Source organism: Pongo abelii, chromosome 4 (genome assembly GCF_028885655.2).
Source record: "Pongo abelii isolate AG06213 chromosome 4, NHGRI_mPonAbe1-v2.0_pri, whole genome shotgun sequence".
Taxonomy (NCBI): Eukaryota; Metazoa; Chordata; class Mammalia; order Primates; family Hominidae; genus Pongo; species Pongo abelii.
Window position 1 is genome coordinate 1,159,886 of NC_071989.2, and position 24,024 is coordinate 1,183,909.

Genomic DNA, 24,024 nt, shown 5'->3' on the forward strand with positions numbered 1-24,024 from the left:
TTGCCCGAAGGCAGTGGGTGGCTCTGCTGGCCCCGGGGCCGGGCGTCTCTGCAGATAAGGCATTAACAGTCCCTCCGCGGACGCACCCTGCAGATCTGCTGACGACTGGCTCCGTTCTGCCCAGGTGCGTGGGGCGAGGTGCCAAAGGTTCTCTATAAAGTGCCCGGCTCCCGGCCCACGGCCACTCGCCCTCCAGCTTCTGCCCTGCCTGCTGTGTGCGGAGCCGTCCAGCGACCACCATGGTGAGGCTCGTGCTGCCCAACCCCGGCCTGGACACCCGGATCCTGTCCCTGGCTGAGCTGGAGACCATCGAGCAGGAGGAGGCCAGCTCCCGGCCGAAGTGGGACAACAAGGCGCAGTACTTGCTCACCTGCGTGGGCTTCTGCGTGGGCCTCGGCAACGTGTGGCGCTTCCCCTACCTGTGTCAGAGTCACGGAGGAGGTAAGCTTGCCGGGCGGGGCCGGGGAAACACAGACACACGCAGAGGCCCTGGGCAGACGTCCTCCCCGGACCCTCGGCTCCCCAAGCACGGAGGGTGTGGGGGCAGCTGGGGCCCCCACGGGCCCCGTGCCCGGTTCCTAGGCTGCTGGTGAGGAGACGGGCGTGGCCGGCACGGCCCCAGAACTTCGTGTGGGGCTCCAGGGAGGGCCCTGTGTTCCAGACTGGCAGTCCTGGAACGTTCTGGCCTGAGGGTGGGGCCGGGGGAAGGGTGCTTCTCCCGGTACAGCACCTCCTCGGAAGACGCGGGGCTGAGCCCTCCTGGGCATCACCTCTCGTCCCAGCCCCACAGGCAGACACCTGCCAGTGCAGGGAGCAGAGGAGGTAGCTGGGTTGGGGGCAGGTGACCCTAGAGGAGCAGAGTGGGTAGCTGGAGCCTGTGGACTCGGGCCTGGCTCTTGAGCCAGGTGCCCTCAGGCCTGGAGGCCGGGAGCCGCTGTGCCCACCCAACACACAAGCCTGACTGCTTCTCGTTCCTCTGGCTCCTGGGGCCCAGGTGGGCATGGCCGCTGCTGGCATGGAGGTGACATTTGTTTTCCCGTCCAGTGGCCCAGAGCATCTGAGAAGTGGCTCCCAGGCCTGGCAGGGGGCTGCACCTAGGACCCCACACTTGAGCTCAGCCTTGGGCTTGGCAAACCCCAAAGCTGCTGCCCTCATAAACCTGCTGCTTTCTCAGTAGAAGGTCCAGGAGGGCCAGGCACCCTCGGGAAACAGGCTTCCTGCTGCCCTGGGGCAGTTCACGGCGGGCCGTGAGGGTCTCAGCCTCCGTTTAGAGGAGCCCTCCCTCGGTGGGCCCTGTTCTTTCTCACCATGGAGAGCTGCTGTCCCTCACGTGGGCTTTGTGATGTGAAGGTTTTTAAAGAAAAACAGAAATGGGCTTTTCCTGAATCAGTTTCGCCTCCAGCGTTGTCAAGGAGTTGATCACTGCCTTGCGGGGGGGCGGGCGCTTCATGAGCCTCTGGTCCAGCCTGCACTTTCCACTGGAGGCAGGGCAGGGGACCTCGGCCACTCCAATACTATAGTCCCTGACAGTCCCCAAGTCTCAGCTCACCAAAGCCTCAGGGACTTCCTGGCCACTGTCCTCGCCTCCTCCCTCAGGGCCCTATCCTGTGGGGAGGATCCCTGCGCTCACCCACACCCTGAGTTTGTTTAGCTTGGAGGAGAAACTGAGCCACAGGCACTGGGGACGGAGGGGCAGACACATGCCTCCTGGGAAGAGGAGGGGTTGGGACTGCCTGAGCCTGCCTGGGAAGTTATTTGTCTTTGCACAGAAGGGCAAGTTCTAAGATGCGGGCTTGGGTGGGAATCTGATGGGGCTCTCAGCACCTCAGATAGTCCCCGCTCTGACACCGAGAGACCAGCCGCTGTGCACGGTGGAGCCTGGGAGCGAGCAGCTTTCAAGCAGCAGGTGCTGGCGCTGCACCCTGGGCCATGCTGGGGCGGACAGGTGCGGGCAGGGGGCAGCGGGCTCCGGGCAGGCAGGCCCAGGTGAGGAGGTCCGAGCAGGGCTCTGGGATGTGCTGGGTCTCAGATGGTCCCACTCGTGGGGTGGATACCAGCAGGCCCTTCTCCCCAGACCCCAGACCCCAGACAAGCTGCCCCTGACCTGGCCCTTTGGCTGGGCCACCAGGTCACCAGCTAGACTCTGAGGGCCACTGTCACCTGGGCCCCCATCAGCTGCAGCATCGCAGATGGCTCCACAGGGTTCTGACAGTCCCCCCGGCCTGGAGGAACCCCGTGCCTTTTGGTCACGCTGTGGGGGCTGACCAGGACCCCACATACCAGACCACCAGCCTGAAAGAGCTGAAGCCCACATTGCAGCCAGAGGGACTCGGGCCAGGAGGGCAGGGCCCCGAGAATGGGAGACGGCTCTGCAGGCCACCGGGTTTCCCAGCAGGGCAACTGTCTCCTGGTGAATCTAATCTGGGCTGCAGCTCTGCCACGAGGGAGCTTTCAGGGAGGCAGCTGAAAGGACCTGGGGACACAGGGTCCCCTCCTCTGGCTCCTGGGGGCCTCATGGGCACCAAAACAGCAGAGCAGGCCACGTCCCTGGGAGACCGCACCCACAGACAGCGCACTCTCTCTCTGTGCATCTTAGTGAGGGCCCCAGCATGCATGCCGTGTCAGTGACACCAGATTTCCTAATTGATGCGGGTCATCGAGACCAAATTGAGGGGAAGCAGGCAGCTGGGTCCTCCTGGTTCCCTCTTGGAAGCCTCCTGAGTGTTTGGGATTGTCCTTCGAGGTTAAAAACCATTTATGTGTGCCTCCGAGTCTCCTGTGTCTTAACAGATTTTGCCCTCCTTGGAGAGCCTGTGCCAGGTGGGCAGGCTCAAGGGACCCTTTCCTGAGGAAGGGCATTTCCAAACTCAGCCGCCCCACTCACCTGAGCCACCTCAAGGGCGTGCTGCACCTGGGCGTTCTCACCTGGGAAATGGGTGTGATGGCGGAGCCCCCCGAGAGTGGTGTTGGGGGCAGGGGGCAGGTGTGCAGGAACAGCAACCGAAAGCCGTGAGGCATGGTCAGCCAGGGCTCACCCCACTCACCCCCACCTGGGAGCACCACATCCCCACGGCGGGGCCCCACAGTGCTGGTGGCGCAGGCGGAGACGCATTCGTGCCCACCTGTGTCTGTCCAGAAACCTCAGTTGCCCCGTGTGTCCCCATCAGTGGCTGCTGACAGAGCCCACCCCACAGCTGGCCCCTCAGGGGCTGCTCCCCAGCTCCTCTGCACATGGCAGTAATGGTGCACGTGAGCGAGGTGGTGTGCGGGAGCCTGAGAAGCCGCCCCTTCAAGGACCATGTGGCCCCAGCACAACTGTTTCCAGCTGTCTCTTCTTTGCTGCTCAACGCCTGGCCCCGGGGTCAGCTTTCCCCTTAGTCCACCTACAGCTAATTCTTAGCAAAAATCCATGCAGCATTTACTTGGTGCCACAAACACCATCTGCTGGAGAGAGAAAAAAGGGGAAGCTTAGTCCCTGCGTGAGAACTGCAGCTCCCTCCTCCCCCTCCCTCTCCTGGTTTCCTACTTTTTCAAGGACAGACAGGAGAAACTGTTTCTGTGCCCAGTGTCTCTTTCTCTCTGGGTGCTTTCCATTTGGCCACGTCCCCACCCCATTCTCTCGGTTACCTGCTTCCACCTGAGTGAGCCAACGTCTGCAGCACTGCAGAGAGGCCTGGTTTCCAGGGACCTTTGCAACCACGTCCAGGCACCCTGCACTGCCCCACCAGGCAGAGCCACGCAGTGTCCCCTGGGCGCTGGCCGCCCCTTTCCTTCTCTCCTTCCTCTGCACCTCACCCCACACTAGGAAGAAGTCGCTGCGTTTAAAAGATAAATATTCATATTCTGGTGGCTTTAATTGTCAAGAATGCTTGGCTTTCCTTGAGTTTCTTGGGGCAGGACAGCCTCCTTCATTGGGAGCAATGGAGGGCCTGGCTGCCTCCGGGCTGCATTTGGGGTGGAATGGGTGTGTGCCCCCCGACCGAGTCCTCTCTGTTCACTGCTCCATGCTGAGCCTGAGCCCCAGAGGTTGGGGATTTGAGGGTCTCCTGCCCCGAGGAACTTTCAGAAAGGAACGCCACCAGGAGCAAGGGCAACTACTGAGACTCTCAGAAGAGGGGACACCCTGATGGGGTTTTCAAGGATGAGTAGGAGTTTTCTCAATGGAGATGGAGCGATGGGAAGACCCGAGCATTTAGGGTTAGGGCATAGTGGAGGGAAGGGAGGGGGTGGAGGACACTGGGGATCATGCACTTGCTTTTTCCTGGTAGTTTTGTCTGGAAGAGTTTCAAATCAAGCTCTTGTGAAAAAAAATTGGAGGAGTGAATCTTTTCTTATTTTAACCTAATGAGCAGGCCCTGCTGGGGTCTTGGGTGTCCCTGCAGGTGAGCCTGCAGCCCCCACCCCCTCCCACAGGGACCCGCTGGTGAGCATCTCCTGCACCTGGCTACCATTCCCTTCTGCCTTTCATCTCACGATGAATCCAGCATCCCGCCAGCCCACCGTACACACCTGGCTCTGCTTCTGCCACCTGCAGCTCCTGCTTCTGAAGGAAGCTGTCCCTGGAACCCCAGCTCAGAGAGAGGGGCCTGTGTGGGGATAGAGGCCCTGGGCTCCAGAGGGCCCTGTTCCACTCAACAGGCAGGCACCAAGTGGACACAGAGGGAGGAGAGAGAAAAGGCTCGGTGTTAAAGTGGGAGACGGAGGAGTGAGAAAGGCTGGCAGGGGCCAAGTGAGGAAGTCACAGCCTCCAGTACCCAGCTCCTCCCTCTCGCCTCTACGCCTCCCTCCCTCCTTCTCTCTCTTTCTCTGTCTCTCTCCATCACCCTGTCTCTATTTCTCTCCTCTGTCTCTCTCTGTTTCTGTGTGTGTGTCTCCATCTCCCTCTCTGTGACTGTGTCTCTGCGTGTGTCTCTGTCTCTCTCCCTGCTTCCCTCTCTGTCTCTGTCTCTCTGTGTCACTGTCTCTGTGTGTGTCTGTCTCTCACACACGTGCAGTGCCATCCCCTGAGGACGGTAGTTTGGGGTCTGACATGGCCCTGCTAGCTGGAGAGACAGTGGTTGGGTCGGGGAAGGGAGGCAATGGGGATGGAATGGAGGGAGCTCAGGGTTTAAGAGATTCGGTGGGAGAAGAACAAATGGAACACGTGTGTGGGAAGGAGGGTGAGGGTGCCCGGCCTGGGGGGCGGGAGGATGATGGGGGCTTGGCTCTGCCGGTGGGGAGGATGCAGGCAGGTGGGTCACGCATCCCTCCTGAGAGGCCCCAGGCACATGCAGCGTGAGGAGGGGCTGTCGCTGGGACCCCAGTGTCATGTGAGCATCCCCGCAGCACTCCCTCTCAGGGTCAGTCACCACGGGACAGAAAGGTGGCCCCCAGGAGACAGGACCCAGGTCGGGATCAGGCTCACTGGGGTTTGGGACCTGCACACCCCCACGCCCTTCAGCCACAGCTGTGTTTGGAATTCTTGCGCTGTTGCAGCTGCTGACCTCGGTCCCAACGGCTGTCGGCTTCGCTGTGCTCCCCCCGGCTGCAGCGTGGCCCTTCCGTCCAGCCTGGGGCAGGTGCGACGGGAGCTGCTTCCGCGTCCCCATAGCAGGGTGCTTGGGTTCAGGTAGGAGACGCACTGCGCGGTGTCAGGCCAGCCTCGGAAGCCGGGCCCCACGCCTGCACTCATCTCTGCTGTTCCCTGACCCTCGTCCTTCTCCACCTTTGAGCGAAGGACCCACTGGTGTCCACACTGCCCTGGCTGGATGGGAGCCCTGCCAAGGCTGTGTCCCTCCTCGTCCTCTGCTGAGCACCTTGGGCACCGTCATGATGCCCAGGAGTGGCTGCAGCTCATCCTGTGTGTAGCCTTGGGGCTTTGTGGCTGAGCTGGGAGGCTGTACATCCACCCGCAGAGGGAGCGGCCAGGGCAGCCCGCTTGGCTGGGCGAGTGGAGTTCATGGGCCCAGCCAGGCCCCTTCTCTGGATGCTGGCTGCTGCTGAGCTCTGAGAGGAAGCTGACCTATGCTTTTCAGCTTTGGTTTTTTAAAAGAGACAGAATTTAAAGATGTGAGGAAATGTGAGTGTGAAATCCTTCTAAGCATCTGCTATTTTTCCTGAATCTCTTCCCCTGGTCCCAGGCTGACTCTGAGCCTCTGCGCCTGATGATCACAGGAGCCACGCGACTTCCTCTCAGGATCAGCACATCCTATCTTTTATCTATTTCAAACCAATTTTCAAACAAACAACTCTCCAGTCAGTTGAAACACTAAAAGTGGCCCTCGGTTTAGACCATGAGTGAATAACCTGTCTCCTGGCTGTCAGCGCCTGGCCAGTCCCACTTCCCTGCTACGTTTCTAGCCCAGACTGAATGACTACAATTTCACAAAGATTAAATAGCATCATATTTCAAAGGTGATCTTACACTGTTCCACATTAGAGAATTAGCCCCAGAATGATGGCTGAAGGTGTCCTTTTAGGGCAAAGAGGTAGCAGTGCAGAGGTGGGTAGATCCCCCATAAGACAAAACCGTTGTCACACCAGAAGCAGAAGTGTCCCAACATGGTTCTCCTTTTTGCAATTTTTTATTGTTATTGAATACATATATGTAAAATTTTCCATTTTAATCATTTTTACACGTACAATTCAGTGGTATTAAAGACATCCACAATGCCATGTAACTAGCACCTGGGCTCAGGTCCATCTTTAGAACTCTGTCTGAAGAACCAAAACGGTCCCCATTAAACCCTAACTCCCCACTGAGGCCACGCACGATTGCCAGGAAACAGCCTCTCCCCACAGGCCTGCCAAATCCACAGAACGTTCATTAAGCCAAGGAAGGACGCGGCAGGTGCAGCTGGCACAGGTGGGGCAGAGGTGGGCACGCTGCTGTTGGAAGCCCCTGACTGGACAGGCAAAAGCAGCTCCTCCGTGGGACTCCTGGACTGCCAGGGGGTGGGTGTGGAGGTCGATTCCCAGGCAGTGGCTGTGGTGGCACGTTGGTCAGAGCGCATGGGGCATGGACCACACCTCCCTTAACGACCACAACGTCCCGAGGTCCCATAGGCGACCTCAGCCTGTGTGATGGTCAGGAAAGTCCAGCTGCCCAGCAGTGCTTCTAGAACGTGGAGTCAGCTCTGGCCCTGATCCCATGGACTGGCTGCTCCATCTCAGCTCTGTTCCCACGTGGTGGGCCGGCCACAGGGGCTGCAAGGCTTGTGGTGAATGCCTGCTCCCGAGGGAGGCCTTCCTGCTCTCCCGGGAACCGCTCTCAGGTGTGGCGGACTCCTCCCATTGCAGGAGCCTTCATGATCCCGTTCCTCATCCTGCTGGTCCTGGAGGGCATCCCCCTGCTGCACCTGGAGTTTGCCATTGGGCAGCGGCTGCGGAGGGGCAGCCTGGGAGTGTGGAGCTCCATCCACCCGGCCCTGAAGGGCGTAGGTGAGTGCCTCGGAGCCACTCCACCTGGGCCCAGGGGTCACCTCTGCCCCGCAGAGCCGTTCCACCCGGGCCCAGGGTTCGCCTTGCTGGCCTCGGTGCCCCTGCTCCGCCTTCCCTGTCTGTTTCTGGCACAACAAAGGTCCCAGCTTCATCTCCTCCTGGAGGCCTTTGGAAACTCCAGGCCACTCCTGGTCACCAGGAGCCAGACAGGCCAGCAGAGGCCGCCCGAGTCCCTGGCAGCCCAGGGCCCAGGAGGGTCCAGACGCTGGACAGCAGAGTGACCCCTCAAACCCTGCCCACAGCAGCGCTCAGCGAGAGCCCCGGGCCCAGGAGGGGGCGCCAGTGTCCTGTGTCCACTCCCGCACACCTAGTGAGGAGGTCCCCAGCACTGACACCCCCAGACATAGTCACACATTTATAAGCTCTGGGGCCCAAGAGCAGACCCAGTGCAGCCTCACCAAGAGGACACGGCTCATTAACGCCTCAGAATATGGACAAACGGTGAAAGACGGAGGAGGAAAGGGCAGGGTCCACTCCAGAGAGGGGTCTGAGTCCAGGAAGCACCTGCCCTTCGGAAGCCTGCAGGCCTGGAGCAGAGCCCACACCCTCATCCCAGCCTCTCCCTGAGTCTCCAAGGCCTCCCTCCAGGCCTAGGGCAGTGCCCACGCCCTCTCGCTGAGTCTCTAAGACCTCCCTCCTCCCTCTCTCTTCCTCTCTCTGTCTCTCCCTCTCTCTTCCTCTCTCTCTGTCTCTGTCACTCTCTCTTTCCCCTCCTATTCTCTCCCTTCCCCACTCTCTCTCTTCCTTCCCCCCTCTCTCTCTCCCTCTCTCAGTCTGTCTTTTTTTCTTTCCCCCTCCTATTCTCTCTGTCTCTTCCCCCTTCTCTCTCTTCCCCTATCTCTGTCTCTCCCTCTGTCTCTCTTCCCCATCTCACACTCATATATTCACAACACATTTGGTGAAACTTCAATAAAGCATGTACTACATAGCACACTTTTCATCCTGCCTAGCTGTCCCCAAATAATTGAGAACATTCCCCTCTGCAGTTTCTGTTGTCTCCCCTCTCATGAGTCCTCCACAGGGAAGGCTTTCCTGAAGCCAACCCACCTGTCCTGGGCCACGGGGGCTTCCCAGTTTGGGACAGGGCCAAGTGGGCAGTCCCCCAGCCTGTAAGCAGCAACCAGGCTACTGGTACCTCAAAAGTTCTCTGCCAAGGCCGTGGTCTGGATGCACCTGCTGGAGGTTGCATTGGGCAGGTGAGACCCATGCCTGGGGCAAGCCAGGCAGGCGTGTGCAGGGCAGGCGTGAGCCAGGAACCAGGAAGGCGTGTACAGGCTGCACCACGGCATCAGCTGCATGGTCCCGGCCTGCACTGGGTCTGCCCCTCAGATTCTGGAGTAGCCCATCCCAGCCACACCCTGTACCAGCCCTGGGACCTCCTGCTCAGAGTGGGGACGGGCGGCCAGTGGAGGGTGTGCCTCGGCCCCAAGCCTCAGCAGCAGCCTCCCTGCAGGCCTGACCTCCATGCTTGTGTCCTTCGTGGTGGGACTGTACTACAACACCATCATCTCCTGGATCATGTGGTACTTATTCAACTCCTTCCAGGAGCCTCTGCCCTGGAGCGAGTGCCCGCTCAACGAGAACCAGACAGGTGAGTCCTTGCAAACAGCCCCGTCCGTCTCACCTGTGGGGCTGTCGCGCCTCTCATAGCAGGCACATGGCCTCACGAAACTCGGGTCAGGCATGGCAGAAACCAGAGCCCCAAGGCAACAGGGTGTCAAAAAATGACAGCACGAGAGAAAAGGCCTTAAAAGTGGTGGCTCTTGTGTCGGGGGTGTGGTGGAGGATGAGGCCCTTGGGAGGAAAGCATGGGAGCCCGGCAGGGCTGTGCCTGCTCTGAGGACCCCCGGTCACCAGCCTGGAGCCCAGGGCTGCTGGGAGGCTGCTCCCTATTCTCCAGGAAGGCATGTGGTGTCAGGACTGCCGCCTCCTGCCCCATGCATCCCTGCGTTGCTCCGCACAGGTGGGTCTGTCCTGCCCATGTGGAACCCGCATTGTCCTCCCACCCCGGCCCTTCCAGAACCCTCTTGCCCAGGGAGGGAGCGTAGGGGGCAGACCCTCTATGTGTGACATGTAGTCAGCTCACGGCTATTCACACGTGGCCCTGGGGCCTGACCGGCTTGGTCACCACTGGCTTCTGGTCCAACCAGCACAACGGGGCCAGTGGGGCTTCCCTGCATGCTACTGCCCTGTCGAGGCCGGCAAGATGGCCCCTGGGGTTGGAATAAGACAGATCCTCCCACGATACTTGCAACCCTCACTGCACGCTGGGACTGTCGGGGCCCTTTCCTGCCTCTGGGGGTGTGGGGTCCTCTGGAATTAGACCACTTCCCCGTTAGAAGGGTCTCAGGGTGGTTCCACAAGCCCAGAGAGGCCCACAGTGGTGAGAGTGTGTGGAGTGGGCAGTTGCAGGCGAGGGCCCCAGCCTGGCAGCGCAAACACTCTGAGGTCGCCAGACTTGCACAGGGAAGAGGGAGCAGCGTGAGGCCCAGGGTGCACCTGACTGTTGGGGCTGGAGCCTTCTAACCAGTGCACCTGTGTAGGCATGTGTGCTCATGTGCTCACAAAGGTGTGCGCATGCGTGGGGTGTGCAGGTGTGTGTACCAGACATGTATGCAAGGGTGCAGCTGTGCATGTGTGCTGTGTGTGTGTGCGTGCATGTGTGTGCTATGTGTGTGCATGCATGTGTGTGCACGTGAGCATGTGTGCTGTGTGCATGTGCATGTGTGGGGTGTAGAGGTACAGGTACTGATGTGCACGTGAGGGTACAGTCACGCTTGTGTGCTGTGTGTGTACATGCATGTGCGTGCATGTGAGCACGTGTGCCTGTGTGCATGTGTGTGCTGTGTGTGTGCATGTGCATGTGTGGGGTGTGCAGGTGCATGGACCAGATGTGCACGCGAGGGTGCAGCTGTGCATGTGTGCTGTGTGCGTGCGTGCACGTGAGCATGTGTGTCTGTGTTCATGTGCACGTGTGGGCGTGTCACTGGTGTCAAGGCCTCTGGAGCGTGGCTGGCATTTCTTCCAGCTCAAGGCCTTCCATTTTCCTGCCTTGGGGGACCCGTACCCTGAGGTGTGTGAATGGCCCTCTCCCCAGGGTATGTGGATGAGTGTGCCAGGAGCTCCCCTGTGGACTACTTCTGGTACCGAGAGACGCTCAACATCTCCACGTCCATCAGCGACTCGGGCTCCATCCAGTGGAAGATGCTGCTGTGCCTGGCCTGCGCATGGAGCGTCCTGTACATGTGCACCATCCGCGGCATCGAGACCACCGGGAAGGTACTGCATGGGCCGGGCCAGGCTGCAGAGGGCGGGTGCGGGCAGCCCTGCCTCTGGCCGGCTGCACTCTAAAACCCAGCTCTCGGGGTCCCGGGCTCAGCCTTTCCCCAGACCCCACCAAGAGAGCTGCCTTTGCCCTTAGGCTCACTGGCCTGGGCGGGAGGGGCCCTGCCTGACCCAGGTTTCCTGAAATGACCAGACTTGGGGCCCCAGGAACTTGGCGTTGGCCCACACGACACTTAGCGTTATGTAGGAGTAATAGAAACTACCAGAAAGAGTTAGACGATGATGATGATGATGATGATGATGATGATGATGATGATGATGATGATAAAACAGGAAGGTGGAAATGGAAGAGTGAGGCTTGATCTTCCCCTACATGGGAATGTTTGGTACAAGGTCCAGAGCGGCCAGCCCTTTCTTCTGGTGGGCCGGCAGCCTGTGAGGCCCTGCCCCCCTCCCCACTCGTCCCACATGCCCGGCCCCCCGTCGTCCTGGGCCCCCTTCCCCAGATGCCCCAACCCCCGCAAGCCCGGCCCCCCTCCGCACCATCCCACATACCCGGCCCCCAGCAGGCCCTGCCTCCCATCCCCACCCGTCCCACATGCCCGGCCCCCCGTCGTCCTGGGCCCCCTTCCCCAGATGCCCCAACCCCCGTAGGCCCGGCCCCCCTCCGCACCGTCCCACATGCCCTGACTCTGCAGGCCTGGACCCCATCCCCATCCATTCCACATGCTCCGCCCCCCGCAAGCCCCGCCCCCACAGCCCCTGCCCCCATCCCCACCCCTCCCATGTGCCCTGTCCCCTCAACAGGCCTGGCCCCCTCCCAACCCTTCCAGCATGCCTCGCCCCCCGTAGGCCCAGCCCCCATTCCCCATATACCCCACCCCCACGTGCCCCTCCCCTCATGCCCGGCCTCCCCTCCCCGCCCATCCCACATGTCCCGCCCCCGCAGGTCGTGTACATCACCTCCACGCTGCCCTATGTTGTCCTGACTATCTTCCTTATCCGAGGCCTGACGCTGAAGGGCGCCACAAAAGGCATCATCTACCTCTTCACGCCCAACGTGAGTCCCCGAGGCTGCCCTGGGCCCCCCCAGCCTCAATACCAGCTCTCATCCACGGGGACAGGCAGCCTGCTGCTCGACCAGTCCCAGGCCTGAGGAGGTCCACAGGGCCAGCAAGGGCAAGGCCTGTCCCTGGGGCCCGGGGCAGCTTCTGGGAGGGTGGCTTTGCCCCTGTGAGCCGATGGAGCCCCCACAGGGAAGGCATAGCTGCCACCCCAGGGGGCTGTGGCCTGTCCCGACCACCCCGATAGCCTCAACCCTCCCCAGCCTCCCTGGAGCACACCCTCCCAGGTCCCCATGGCCCCATCTGCACCGCGAGTGGCTGAGGGTCTCCGTGTGGCGCAGGTCACAGAGCTGGCCAACCCGGTCACCTGGCTGGACGCGGGCGCACAGGTCTTCTTCTCCTTCTCCCTGGCCTTCGGGGGCCTCATCTCCTTCTCCAGCTACAACTCTGTGCAGTGAGTGTGGGCGTGGCGGGCCTCAGTTGCCCTCTCAGTCCTGGGGGGTTCTTGCTGGGAGGATAAAAGACAAGGTGGAGAGCGCTCTGTGGCTGTGTGGCCGGGGCCTTGCTGCCCGGATGGGCCCGTTCCCTCCTGCTCAGGGTCCATGTGAGCTGAGTCTAGAGTGCAGCGTGTGGAGGAGGGACAGGTCTCCCTGCGAGGAGGGCCAGGAGCTGGGCGCCTGCAGCTTTCCCCACACCCGTCCCTCCACGAGCCTGGTGCAGACCCCTCCTGTGCTCTCCCCAGTTCCCTGCTCCACACCCACATCGCTCCCAGCCCACCCCTGGGCATCCCAGGCCCCCAGACATGTGGCGCCCCCTACACCCTCCACGTCTCTGACCAAGGTCTGATCCTTCCACTGCCCCTTCCCCACGTACCCACTGTGCTTCCCAGTGCCCCTGGGAAGGGTGCATACCCTGGAGTCCCCAGCAGCGTGTGGGAGGAGCACAGCTGGTGTCAGTTAATTTCCACTCACATTTATGAAGCACCTACTGTGTGCCCGACCTGGTGCATCAGGACCTGCCCTCAGTGACCTGTGGCTCTGCAGGTTGACAAACAAGTGCAGAAATTGTCCTCTGTGTGGTGACCAGAATTTCAGAGCAGAAGGGGCTGGGGGTGAGGGAGGACTCCTAGGGGTCAGGGTGGCCCTCCAGGCTGGGAAGGTGTGATTGGAGTCAGACACAGGGGACCCTCAGTGCAAGGGAGCAGGGCCTGGGTAGGGAGGGTGGGGCCTAGACTGGAACAGGGGTCTGGGTAGGGAGGGCAGGCCCTGGGTGTGAGGCAGGGCTGGGCAGGGAGGGCATAGCTGGGGCGTGGCTGGGGTTTGACAGGTGTAGAGCCCAGGCAGGGAGGGCTGGGGTGCAGAGGGAGATGCACTTGGAGACACCTGCAGGATGGGGTTGGGGGCAGAGAGGGTGTTGGAGGGACAGAAAGGACCCTGGAGTCATTGTGCGAGCACTGGGTGGAGCAGTGAAGCCCCACGCAGGCCTCAGGAGCTCCCCTGGGTGCTGAGGGCAGGTGCTAGGAGGACCCCTGGGCACTGCAGGCAGCTGGGGCAGGGCCGAGGCAGGATTGAGGACTCTGACTTTTTTGTGGAGTGGCTGAGGTGGAACTGAGAGTGAATTATTTTTATAACAGCTTTATTCAGATAACTCGTATACCACACAACTCCCCCATTTGGAGTGCCCAGTTCAATGGTCTTAAGTACATTCACAGAGTTGTGAAGCCAGCCGTCAGCACTGTCTAGTTCTAGAATGTTCCAGTCAGCAAAAGCTCCACATATGTGAACAGCCGCTCCCCAGTGCCCTGTCCTCCTGCCCCGGGTGAGCACTGATGCACTCTCTGCCTCTGTGGCTGTGCCTGGTCCGGACATTTCCTGCGAATGGGGTGGCCACATTGCCATAGCCCCTATGTCTAATCCTTGCATGGGGAACAACACCCTCAAGGCTCATCCCATCACAGCTGGCGTCACAGAGCCATTCCTGTTTAGGGCTGAGCAATATTTCATGGTGTGCGTGGGCTACGGTTTGTGCATCATCCATCCATGGACATTTTCCACGTTTTGGCTATCGTGAGTCACGCTGACATGAGCCTGTGTGTACGTGTTTCTGTGAACGCATGCTTTCGTTCTTCTGGGTGTGCACCTAGGAGTGGAGTTGCTGCATCATGTGGGCCTCTGTGTGCAGTCCTTCGAGGAGCTGTCAGGCTGTTTTCCACAGTGGCTGCACCACTCACGTTCCCACCAGCGTGTAGGAAGCTCCAGTTTCCCCATATCCTCACCAACACTTGTTATTGTCTGACTTTTGTTTCTGGCCATCCCAGCAGGGGTGTGGTGAGGTCTCACTGCAGTTTGATTGGCATTTCCCTGAGGATAACACATTCGGCTTTTGATGGAAGCATCTGGAGGGATGGTGTCAGCATCAACCGAAATGGGAAGGGTGGAGTGAGCTGGCTGGGTTGGGTCAGGGAGGTCGGGGCTTGAGTTCAAGACAAGCTGAGCACAGGGTGCCTTTAGGAAATGGTGAGGACTCAGCTGCTGAGCAGCTGGACAGGACGCCTAGGGTGGGGGCTGAGGGAGAATGGATGTGATGTCTTTGGCCTGGAGCTGTCCCTAGAGGCTTGACGGAGGTTACCACAGGCACAAGACGGGGAGGGAAGAGACCTGAGCTCTATAACCAGAGTGGTCTGGGGAGTCAGGAGCAGTCTTAGCCCCGGGCAGCCCCTAAGCTGAGGCCAGGTCAGCAGGGGACCAGGCACTGCCCTAGGGCCACCTCTGCATCCCCTGAGCCTGCTCAGAGTGGGGCAGGGGATCCGACTGCCTCCCTGTGTCACTCAGTGGCTCAGCCTCTCACTCCTGGGGCTGGCACTCTGGGCGGGACGCGGATGCTGCCCTGTGCTGTGTCCTGACCCAGGACCTCATCGTCAGCTGCCATGACACTGGTCTCGTCTGCAGCAACAACTGCGAGAGGGACTCGGTGATTGTGTCCATCATCAACGGCTTCACATCGGTGTACGTGGCCATTGTAATCTACTCCATCATTGGGTTCCGTGCCACGCAGCGCTATGACGACTGCTTCAGCACGTGAGTGGCCGTACCGCCATCCTGGTGCCTTGGGCTGCGCCTGCAGGAAGCCTCCCAGCCTCCCTGGCCCCAGGTGCCCGTCAGCCTCTATCTGACCCGCAGGAACATCCTGACCCTCATCAACGGGTTCGACCTGCCTGAAGGCAACGTGACCCAGGAGAACTTTGTGGAGATGCAGCGGCAGTGCAACGCCTCCAACCCCGCGGCCTACGCGCAGCTGGTGTTCCAGACCTGTGACATCAACTCCTTCCTCTCAGAGGTAGGTCGGTTCCGGAGCTCGAGGCAGGGAGAGGATACCCCTTGCTGGCACCTCAGAGTCCGGCCACCCCTGGGCCCCTGGCCTGTGGAGGACGCAGATGCTGAGCTTCAGCTGGGAGGCCCAGCTCCCACTGTCTGCTCTGCCTGGCATCCAGGGCTCTTCAGTCTGGGCACTGGTGTCTGCCAGGCCACGAGATTTCACTTCCGAGCCTCCTGTTACACTCAGAGGCATAGGCTCAGAGGCAGGAGCCGGGGAACACCATGGGCTGCCCCTCCATTCTCTCCCATCAAACACACAAAACACCCCCTGGGGCCATCTGTAATATGATGACTTCTATCAACATTGAAAGAGTTTTTGTAGCTGTTTTTGAACTCGTGAGGCCACTAGGACAGGTTTTATTTTGGACCGGCCGGCGAGGCTCAGCCACGCTGATACTGAGGATACTCCATGTAACGAGTGTTTTTGAATACTATTTCCATAGTTAACGAAGTTTAGATGCTGTTACAATTAAAGGTCGACATTTGCCGATTTTCATTATGCAGTGTTCTTTTAGGGAGCCACCCCATATTTTGCGGGCATGAGGCACTTCAGGGCCCAGTGCTGCTTCTCCAGTGGCCGCTGGGAGAAGAGCTGGGCAGAGCGAGCCCTTTCCGCACCAGCTGGAGCCAGGCAGAGGGCTCCGCAGCCTCTCCCGGCCCTGTTCCGCCAACTGTAGGAGGTCTCTAAGTGCAGGATGCGCAGGCAGGAGGGGCCCAACAGGGCCGTCTGGTCTAAATGTCTTTTTTATTTTATTTTATTTTATTTATTTTTTTTAATTTTTTTTGAGACAGAGTCTCGCTCCGTTGCCCAGGCTGGAGTGCAGTGGCGCAATCTCGGCTCACTGCAAGCTCCACCTCCCGGGTTCACGCCATTCTCCTGCCTCAGTCTCCCTACTAGCTGGGACTACAGGCGCCCACCACCATGCCCGGCTAATTTTTGTATTTTTAGTAGAGACGGGGTTTCACCATGTTGGCCAGGATGGTCTCGATCTCCTGACGTCATGATCCGCCTGCCTTGGCCTCTCAAAGTGCTGGGATTACAGGCGTGAGCCCCCGTGCCCGGCCTAAATGTCTTTTTTAAAAGCAACTTTGGTGATGTATAATTATGCACCATGAAATTCACCCATTTTCAGTGCCTTGCACAGCCACGTGCAGCACCTCCGTCCGTGCCCTCAAGGTTTCCGTTTGCTGTTGCTCCCCAACCCTGGCAGACCCAGGCACCCCCTCTGCTGCTCTGCCCACCTGCCTTTTCTAGAAACGCCACAGAAAGAAACCCCGTGGTGCGTGATCTCATGGCAGGGTGCCCTTGGCAGTGCCATTCCGAGAAGCACCAGAGTTGCTTCAAGTCGGCGCCTCCATCCTGGCGCCTCCTCTCGCCTCCTCCCACCTCCTCCCACCTCCCACCACGTCCCACCCTGCACTAAAGAGCAGCAGCATGCCTTGTATGCACCTGCTGCCGCCTCCTTCTGACAATTTCCTTTTAAACTCTTCAGAGTCCTCCACAAGCCATGTCCTGCTGTGTAAGGGGTTCCACTCTTGTCTCTGGAACTCACATAGATGTGTTAAGCGGCCGTGGAGGACCCTGTCTTCGGATGGGTCCTTGAGTCCTGCCATATCCAATCCCTGAGCCAGTTCCCTTCAGGGAGCCCCAAGGAGCTGGGCAGGTCCCTCAGCCTCATGGGTGGAGGTTTTTCTCCGGAGATTCCGCAGCTAGGACCGCTGATCACCAGGACCGTGATGGGCCGGGGCCTGGTTCTCGGTGATGGTCTGGAACCAGACACAGGAGCAGAAGGTCAGCCCTGGGGCCTCCGGGTGGCGGCGCCTTGGTGGTTCTTACCCGAGAGCCTGTCTGTGGGCACAGCCTGCTCTAACCCGGCCCTCAGCCACCTGACTTTCGAGCACATCCAGGGCATGTGTTTATTAACAGGCGACTCGCGTAACACCTCGGGTATGTGGCTCAGCCGCACTGGATCAGGGCTGTGCAGGCTGTGAGATCTCAGAAGCTCCCTGTGCTGGGAGATCCCGTCTGTGGGCGGAACGGGGCTCTGAGTGCCGCTTGATGATGGGATCCACGTGCTGGTCCTGATGCATAGTTCAGCTTTTGAAAATACACTTTGGGCCTAAAAAACAAGATCCAGCTATTTCATGACAGCTCAGACCTGCCCGCCCCATGCTGCGTGGCTTGGCGTGCACGAGACCTCGGGCAGGGAGGAGAGGGAGCCCATGGAGGGCACAGGCCCTAGTGACTGTGCATCATCCGTGCAGGGCGTGGAGGGCACAGGCCTGGCCTTCATCGTCTTCACCGAGGCCATCACCAAGATGCCAGTGTCCCCACTGTGGTCCGTGCTCTTCTTCATTATGCTCTTCTGCCTGGGGCTGTCATCTATGTTTGGGAACATGGAGGGCGTTGTTGTGCCCCTGCAGGACCTCAAAGTCATCCCCCCGAAGTGGCCCAAGGAGCTGCTCACAGGTACGTGTGCAGTCGGGAGGGGTCCCCATGGCAATGGTACCACCTGTGGGATGGCAGCCCCCAGGTGTGTGAACAGCTCTGTCCCCAGCCGTGTGTGCAGCCCCAGGGCGTGTGGGCAGCTCTGTCCCCCGCTATGCACTCAGCCCCCAGGTGTGTGAACAGCTCTGTCCCCCGACTGTTCAGCAGCCCCCGGGTGTGTGGGAAGCTCTGTCCTCGGCCATGCATGCAGCCCCCGGGTGTGTGAACAGCTCTGTCCCCCAGCCGTGTGTGCAGCCCCCGGGTGGGTGAACAGCTCTGTCTCCAGCCGTGTGTGCAGCCCCCGGGTATGTGGGCAGCTCTGTCCCCAGCCGTGTGTGCAGCCCCCTGGGTGTGTGAACAGCTCTGTCCCCAGCTGTGTGTGCAGCCCCTGGGTGTGTGAACAGCTCTGTCCCCAGCTGTGTGTGCAGCCCCTGGGTGTGTGGGCAACTCTGTCCCCGGCCATGTGTGCAGCCCTGGGTGTGTGGGCAGCTCTGTCCCCAGCCATGTGTGCAGCCCCGGGTGTGTGAGCAGCTCTGTCCCCCAGCTGTTCATGCAGCCCCCAGATGTGTGGGCAGCTCTGTCCCCCGGCTGTGTGTGCAGCCCCCGAGTGTGTGAACAGCTCTGTCCCCTGGCCTGCAGGCCTCATCTGCCTGGGGACATTCCTCATTGGCTTCATCTTCACGCTGAACTCCGGCCAGTACTGGCTCTCCCTGCTGGACAGCTATGCCGTCTCCATTCCCTTGCTCATCATCGCCTTCTGCGAGATGTTCTCTGTGGTCTACGTGTACGGTGTGGACAGGTAGGGGCCACGGTGGGGACAGGCGCCTCTAATGCAGAAAAGCCAGGTCACAGGGCATTCTTGTGAGGGAGGACCCGGGCCGTGTTCAGGGTATGGAGGGAGAATCTATGACTTGGGGCCTCGGCCGGCCACGGAGGCTGGTGTAGACCTGTCCTGGCGGGAGCAGAGGGCATCAGCAGGGCCCTGGCATGCCGATAATGGGAGCTTTGTGTTGCTGGAAGCCGGGAAGCCCGGTGGAGCCCAGACCTTGGCGGTGCCCACCCAGAGAGCCAGAGCTGCATGCTTGAGGCCACTGCAGGGCCCACGGCCGGGGATGCTCCTTGTGTGTGTGTGGGGGGGGGGGTGGGGGGGAGTGGGGAGTGCTTTATTTCCCTGATGCTCCAGGCCTTCAGGCCTTTTTAGGGCAGAGAGGCTCCAGCAGTGTGGTCGAGCCTCAGACAGGGACTCTTGGTTGGAGCCACCACAACTTTAGAAATAATCAGACAAAGCCGGGCACGGTGGCTGATGCCTGTCATCCCAGCACTTTTGGAGGCCAAGGTGGGCAAATCACTTGAAGTCAGCAGTTTGAGACCAGCCTGGCCAACGTGATAAAACCCCGTCTCTACTAATAATACAGAAACTAGCCAGGCATGGTGGTGCACGCCTGTAATCCCAGCTACTCGGGAGGCTGAGGCAGGAGAATCGCTTGAACCTGGGAGGTGTAGGCTGCAGTGAGGGAAGATCGCACCACTGCACTCCAGCCTGGGTGACAAAGCGAGTCTCCATCTCAAAAAAAAAAAAAAAAAAAGAAGAGGAAGAAAAGAAATAATTGGACAGACTCAGTTAACATTGAGCAGGCACAGCCCTGCAGGCTCCTGGCTTGGGAAAACCCCAGCAGTGGGGTTTGCAGGACGCAAGGGCAGTAAGCCCTTGCCGGGTGTGAGGTGTATGCATAACCAAGTAAATGTGGAGCACGTGGGACCAGCTCCTCCTCACACGCTTCTGCGGGGACCACGGGTACCCACCTGGACACTGAAGGCCTGGGACCGGCTTGGGTGTAACCTTCTGCCTGCTCCATCCTGATTTCTGCAGACGATAAACTCTTTTGCGCAGAAGAGGGTTCAGTAGAGGATGGGAATTGAGCCGTAGGGTGGGGAAGGTGTGGGGTTTTCCGACTTCAGGGTGCTGCTAAGGAAGGAGAGGCTGGGGGTGTCTGGCGGTGCTCCCTCCTCCAACCCCCATTCTGCACTGGTGACCACCTCAGACGTGGGCGAGAGCGGGGCACCTCTGACCATGGGCAAGCTGTCGAGCACTGGCTGGTGGCATCGTAGGGCAGAGACAGCTGCTGGCCATGCCCACAGAGGGGTCTGCTTGAGAAGGCACCCACGGCCAGGAGGGAGGGATCGGGCCCTGGCGAGGGGAGGCCAGGCACCTCGCAGCACGCCATCTGTTAGGGTAGCAGAACGCACAGAAAGCTTGGCAAGTTGAAGCCGAGCTGGTAGCAGCAGTGACAGCTGTCTCTGGCCTTGGCAGGTTCAATAAGGACATTGAGTTCATGATCGGCCACAAGCCCAACATCTTCTGGCAAGTCACGTGGCGTGTGGTCAGCCCCCTGCTCATGCTGATCATCCTCGTCTTCTTCTTCGTGGTCCAGGTCAGTCAGGAGCTGACCTACAGCATCTGGAACCCTGGCTACGTAAGTACCCAGGCAGTCGCCTGGGGTGGGGAGAGGAATGGGGAAGGGGAAAGGAGGACACTCATCCACACACATGGCCCATGCACACACAATACACACACCCACATACAGGGGCACACACACTCACACTCAGGTGCAGTCCAGCCACCACCCCACGCACCTTGCTGGTTCCCGCCTCCCTGACACCAATGTGTCACGCCATCCCAGGAGGGAGGTGGGTGGGCTGGGAGTTGGGAGGTAGGGGAAAGGGGAAGCTGGAGGAGCCCCAGGCCACCCTGCCTACCCCACAGGACAGGAGGTGAGAGTCATGGGGTGAGGGGCCTTTGCCCCAAAGTGAACCCTGCTGGCTCCCGAGATGCCTACTCACCCATGGGGCTCTCTCCCCAGGAGGAATTTCCCAAATCCCAGAAGATCTCCCACCCGAACTGGGTGTATGCGGTGGTGGTGATTGTGGCTGGAGTGCCCTCCCTCACCATCCCCAGCTATGCCATCTACAAGCTTATCAGGAACTGCTGCCAGAAGCCAGGGGACCGTCAGGGGCTGGTGAGCACACTGTCCACAGCCTCCATGAACGGGGACCTGAAGTACTGAGAAGGCCCATCCCACGGCGTGCCACACACTGGTGTCAGGGAAGGAGGAACCAGCAAGACCTGTGGGGTGGGGGCCGGGCTGCACCTGCATGTGTGTGAGTGTGAGTGTATGCTCATGTGTGTGAGTGTGTGTATTATACATGCATGTGTCATGTGTGCAGATATTTATCATGTGTGCACGTACATGCATGGGCACTGTGTGAGTTTGCACGTGTGTGCACACATATACATGTGTGTGGGTGTGTGTATTGTATATGCATGTGCCACGTGTGCAGATGTGTGTCGTGTGTGTGCATGTACATGTATGGACATTGTGTGAGTGTACAAGTGTGCATGCATATACGTGTGTGCAATATTTGCTGCCCACGTGTGTGTGCATGTATATATGGACATACATGCCAGTGTTGTGTATGGTGTGCATATGTGTGAACACACACGTGTATACATGCATGCATGTGTGCTCTTACAATGGGTGTCCACATGCACACGTGTATGTACACCTGTGAGTGTATATACATGCATGCAATTGTATGTGTGTTCTGTGTATGTGTGCTTGCATGTATATATGCACGTGTGTGCATGTATGCCTGTGTGACATGTGTATGTGAGCATGTGTACGTGTGTGTATACGTGTGTGTTGTATATATGTGTCTATACCTGTTTGTGTATATGTGCGTGACGTGTGCTCGTGTGTGTGCATATTCAGGCAGGTGTGCATTTGTGCGTGCCTGTGTGTGTGTATGTGCGCATATGGACACGTGAGGATATGTGTGCATACACGTCGATGGGATGCGTGCCTGCCACTCGGGGCCCAGCTGCCCTCTGTGTTTGTCCTTGCCACAGTCACGCGGGGCATGTGCAGAGGGGAGCAGACCACTGGGGAGGTGCTGCGCCCTGCACATGCCCAGGGGAAGCGGAAGCTGCAGCTGGGGTGGGGGGCAACACCTCCATGCTTCATCTCTGTGGATGGCAGGAGACAAAAGCACAGGTTACTGTCTTGGCTCCTGGGAGCGACTCTTGCTGCCCACCCCTACCCATCCCCTTCCCCTTGGTGTTGACCTTTGACCTGGGGGTTCCCAGGGCCCTGTAGCCCTCGACTGGGAGCAGCCTCTTGGAAGCTGGAGTGGGCAGTTGCTGGCGATTCTGAGAAAACTTGGCCACATCCTCCGGGGCCCTGCCTCCAGTCGGCCCCTGCCGAGTCTCTGCGTTCTGGCCATCTCCCGGCTTAATGAATGCCAGCCATTTAATCATTGCTCCTGCCACCACAAATAGATGAGCAGTTAAATGAAACTCAACTTGGCATAATTCAAGGCAAATACCACTGTGCATTTTCTTAAGAGGACATGAGCTGTGTGAATTTTTAGCCAGCCTTTGGAAAAGATGGGTTACAGGGTAACTCAACCCTGGCTGCCATCCTTGGGCACTCTGTGTGTCCAGGGCACCTTGGAGACCATGCACCCCCAGAAGCCTCCAGCCCCTGCACCACTCCGTGAAGCCCAGCCTGGCGCCCGCCCTGCCCCCGTCACAGGATGGGCCCCCGTTGGGGTTCGATGTTCTATCTCAGCCAAAGGCAGTCGGCACTTGGGACATCTGCTTCAATGGACAGGTCACCTCTGCTTTGCACGGAAGAATCTGGACGCTTACATTAAACTGATGTTCTGAGAATTCCTACGTACAGGTCACCTCTGCGTTCCATGGAAGAATCTGGACGCTTACATTAAACTGATGTTCTGAGAATTCCTACGGACAGGTCACCTCTGCTTTCCATGGAAGATTCTGGATGCTTACATTAAACTGATGTTCTGAGAATTCCTACAGGCAGGACTGAAAGCCTGGTGTGTGCCAGTGTGATGTTCCACCCACAGAAACCTGGTCACAATCGTCCCTTCCAGCACCCCATCCAGCGGTGACTGCACACACTGAGTCCTCCTGCCAGCCTCTTCCACCCCTGCTGACTGTCACTGGGCCCTGGGATGTGCAAGACTCCACAGCAGCAGAGGTGGGGGGAAACATCACAGCCTCTGCCCCCGGCTGTGATGCCACCGAGGGGATCGCCTGCTGATGGCTTCAACAGGGTCTCACCTCATCTTTTCCAGCTCTTGGGCCCTTAATCGAGAAAATTCCCATCAGTGCCCCATTAATATGCTGCCCTGTGGCGTCTGCCCAGGAGGCCCTGTCAGGCATGCACAGGTGTGCATTGGTTTACCCTGGCATGCACAGGTGTGCACTGGTGTGCCCTGGCGTCCATTGGTGTACCCTGGTATGCCTGCCATAGGACCCTGGGCGGGAGCTCCCATCTCATCTACATCTCCTGATTCATGCGTTGTTTCATAGGTTTCAATGTCTCTGTAAATGTGGTAGAAATGCAGGCTTTATGGGCATAAAGTGTACGTTTCTAAATGAATCCCTTCTATTTAATATTCTCACCCTAAAAGTTACTGTTGTCCAGACGTAGAGGGATAAGTGAGCCAGTGACCTCAGAGGGGATGGTGGGGACGGCAGGTCCAGCTCCTGCCTCCTCCTGGGGGTCTGGCTTTGGGGGCTTGCTCTGAAGAGGCCATGGCCCAGGCCTGTGGCCTTGCGACGGGGACCAACCAGCTCTTCACATCTTCTTTCCTCACACTTCCTCTCACTCAAATAAGAACCTTCCAAAAATGTGTCCACCTGGGCCCCTGCCCTGGGACTCATGGATTTGGAGTTGCGGCCTTGCGGTTGAGGGGTGCAGTGTCCAGTGGAATGGGGCAATTGTGGTCCTGGGGGCCCTTGGCCTGTCCCTGGCGGGAGCATCTGCAAGGAGGAGCCCCAGAGTCCAGGGAGCACTGTGCGGAGCTCCTTAGAGCTGAACTCACCCGGCGTCAGCTCGTCAACCCTCCACCCATGGACAGGGGTGCCCCGAGCACAGGAGAGGACTCAGCCCTCTGCCCCCACGTATGGTGGGTACCTGTCACCCTGTCCTGCCCAGCGGCCCGAGGGCAGCAGTGGGTGTGAGGGCAGCCCCCGGCCTCCCAAGAGCAGCTGAGAGGATCCCTGCGGGAATTTGGGCTTCGGGTGCATGCAATCTGATCTGAGTTGTTTCTGACAGTGACAGAGTGACAATCTACAAGTATCTCAACATCAAATGGTTAAATAAAACATAAGAAATTTAAAACCATTAAAATATGCCTCAGTCTTGGGAATCCTGGTGTCCGCAACAAAAAAACTTGAGGCTGTCTTTGCAAACGGTCCTCATGGTGCTGGGGGTGGTGCCAGGCCCGGCGTTTGCCTGGAACA

General features: G+C 59.2%; 1 protein-coding gene across 1 annotated transcript; it reads left to right on the forward strand.

The window, feature by feature from the left end:
* Positions 1-23,907, forward strand: SLC6A19 (solute carrier family 6 member 19). The gene is given in 12 exon segments (NM_001133063.1): positions 1-441; positions 7,279-7,419; positions 8,933-9,070; positions 10,577-10,758; positions 11,714-11,824; positions 12,170-12,282; positions 14,777-14,905; positions 15,008-15,164; positions 17,468-17,672; positions 18,330-18,489; positions 20,002-20,164; positions 20,552-23,907. Coding segments are annotated over 12 exon segments (1,905 nt in total). The 5' UTR covers positions 1-239; the 3' UTR covers positions 20,756-23,907.
* The last annotated feature ends 117 nt before the right edge of the window (positions 23,908-24,024 follow it).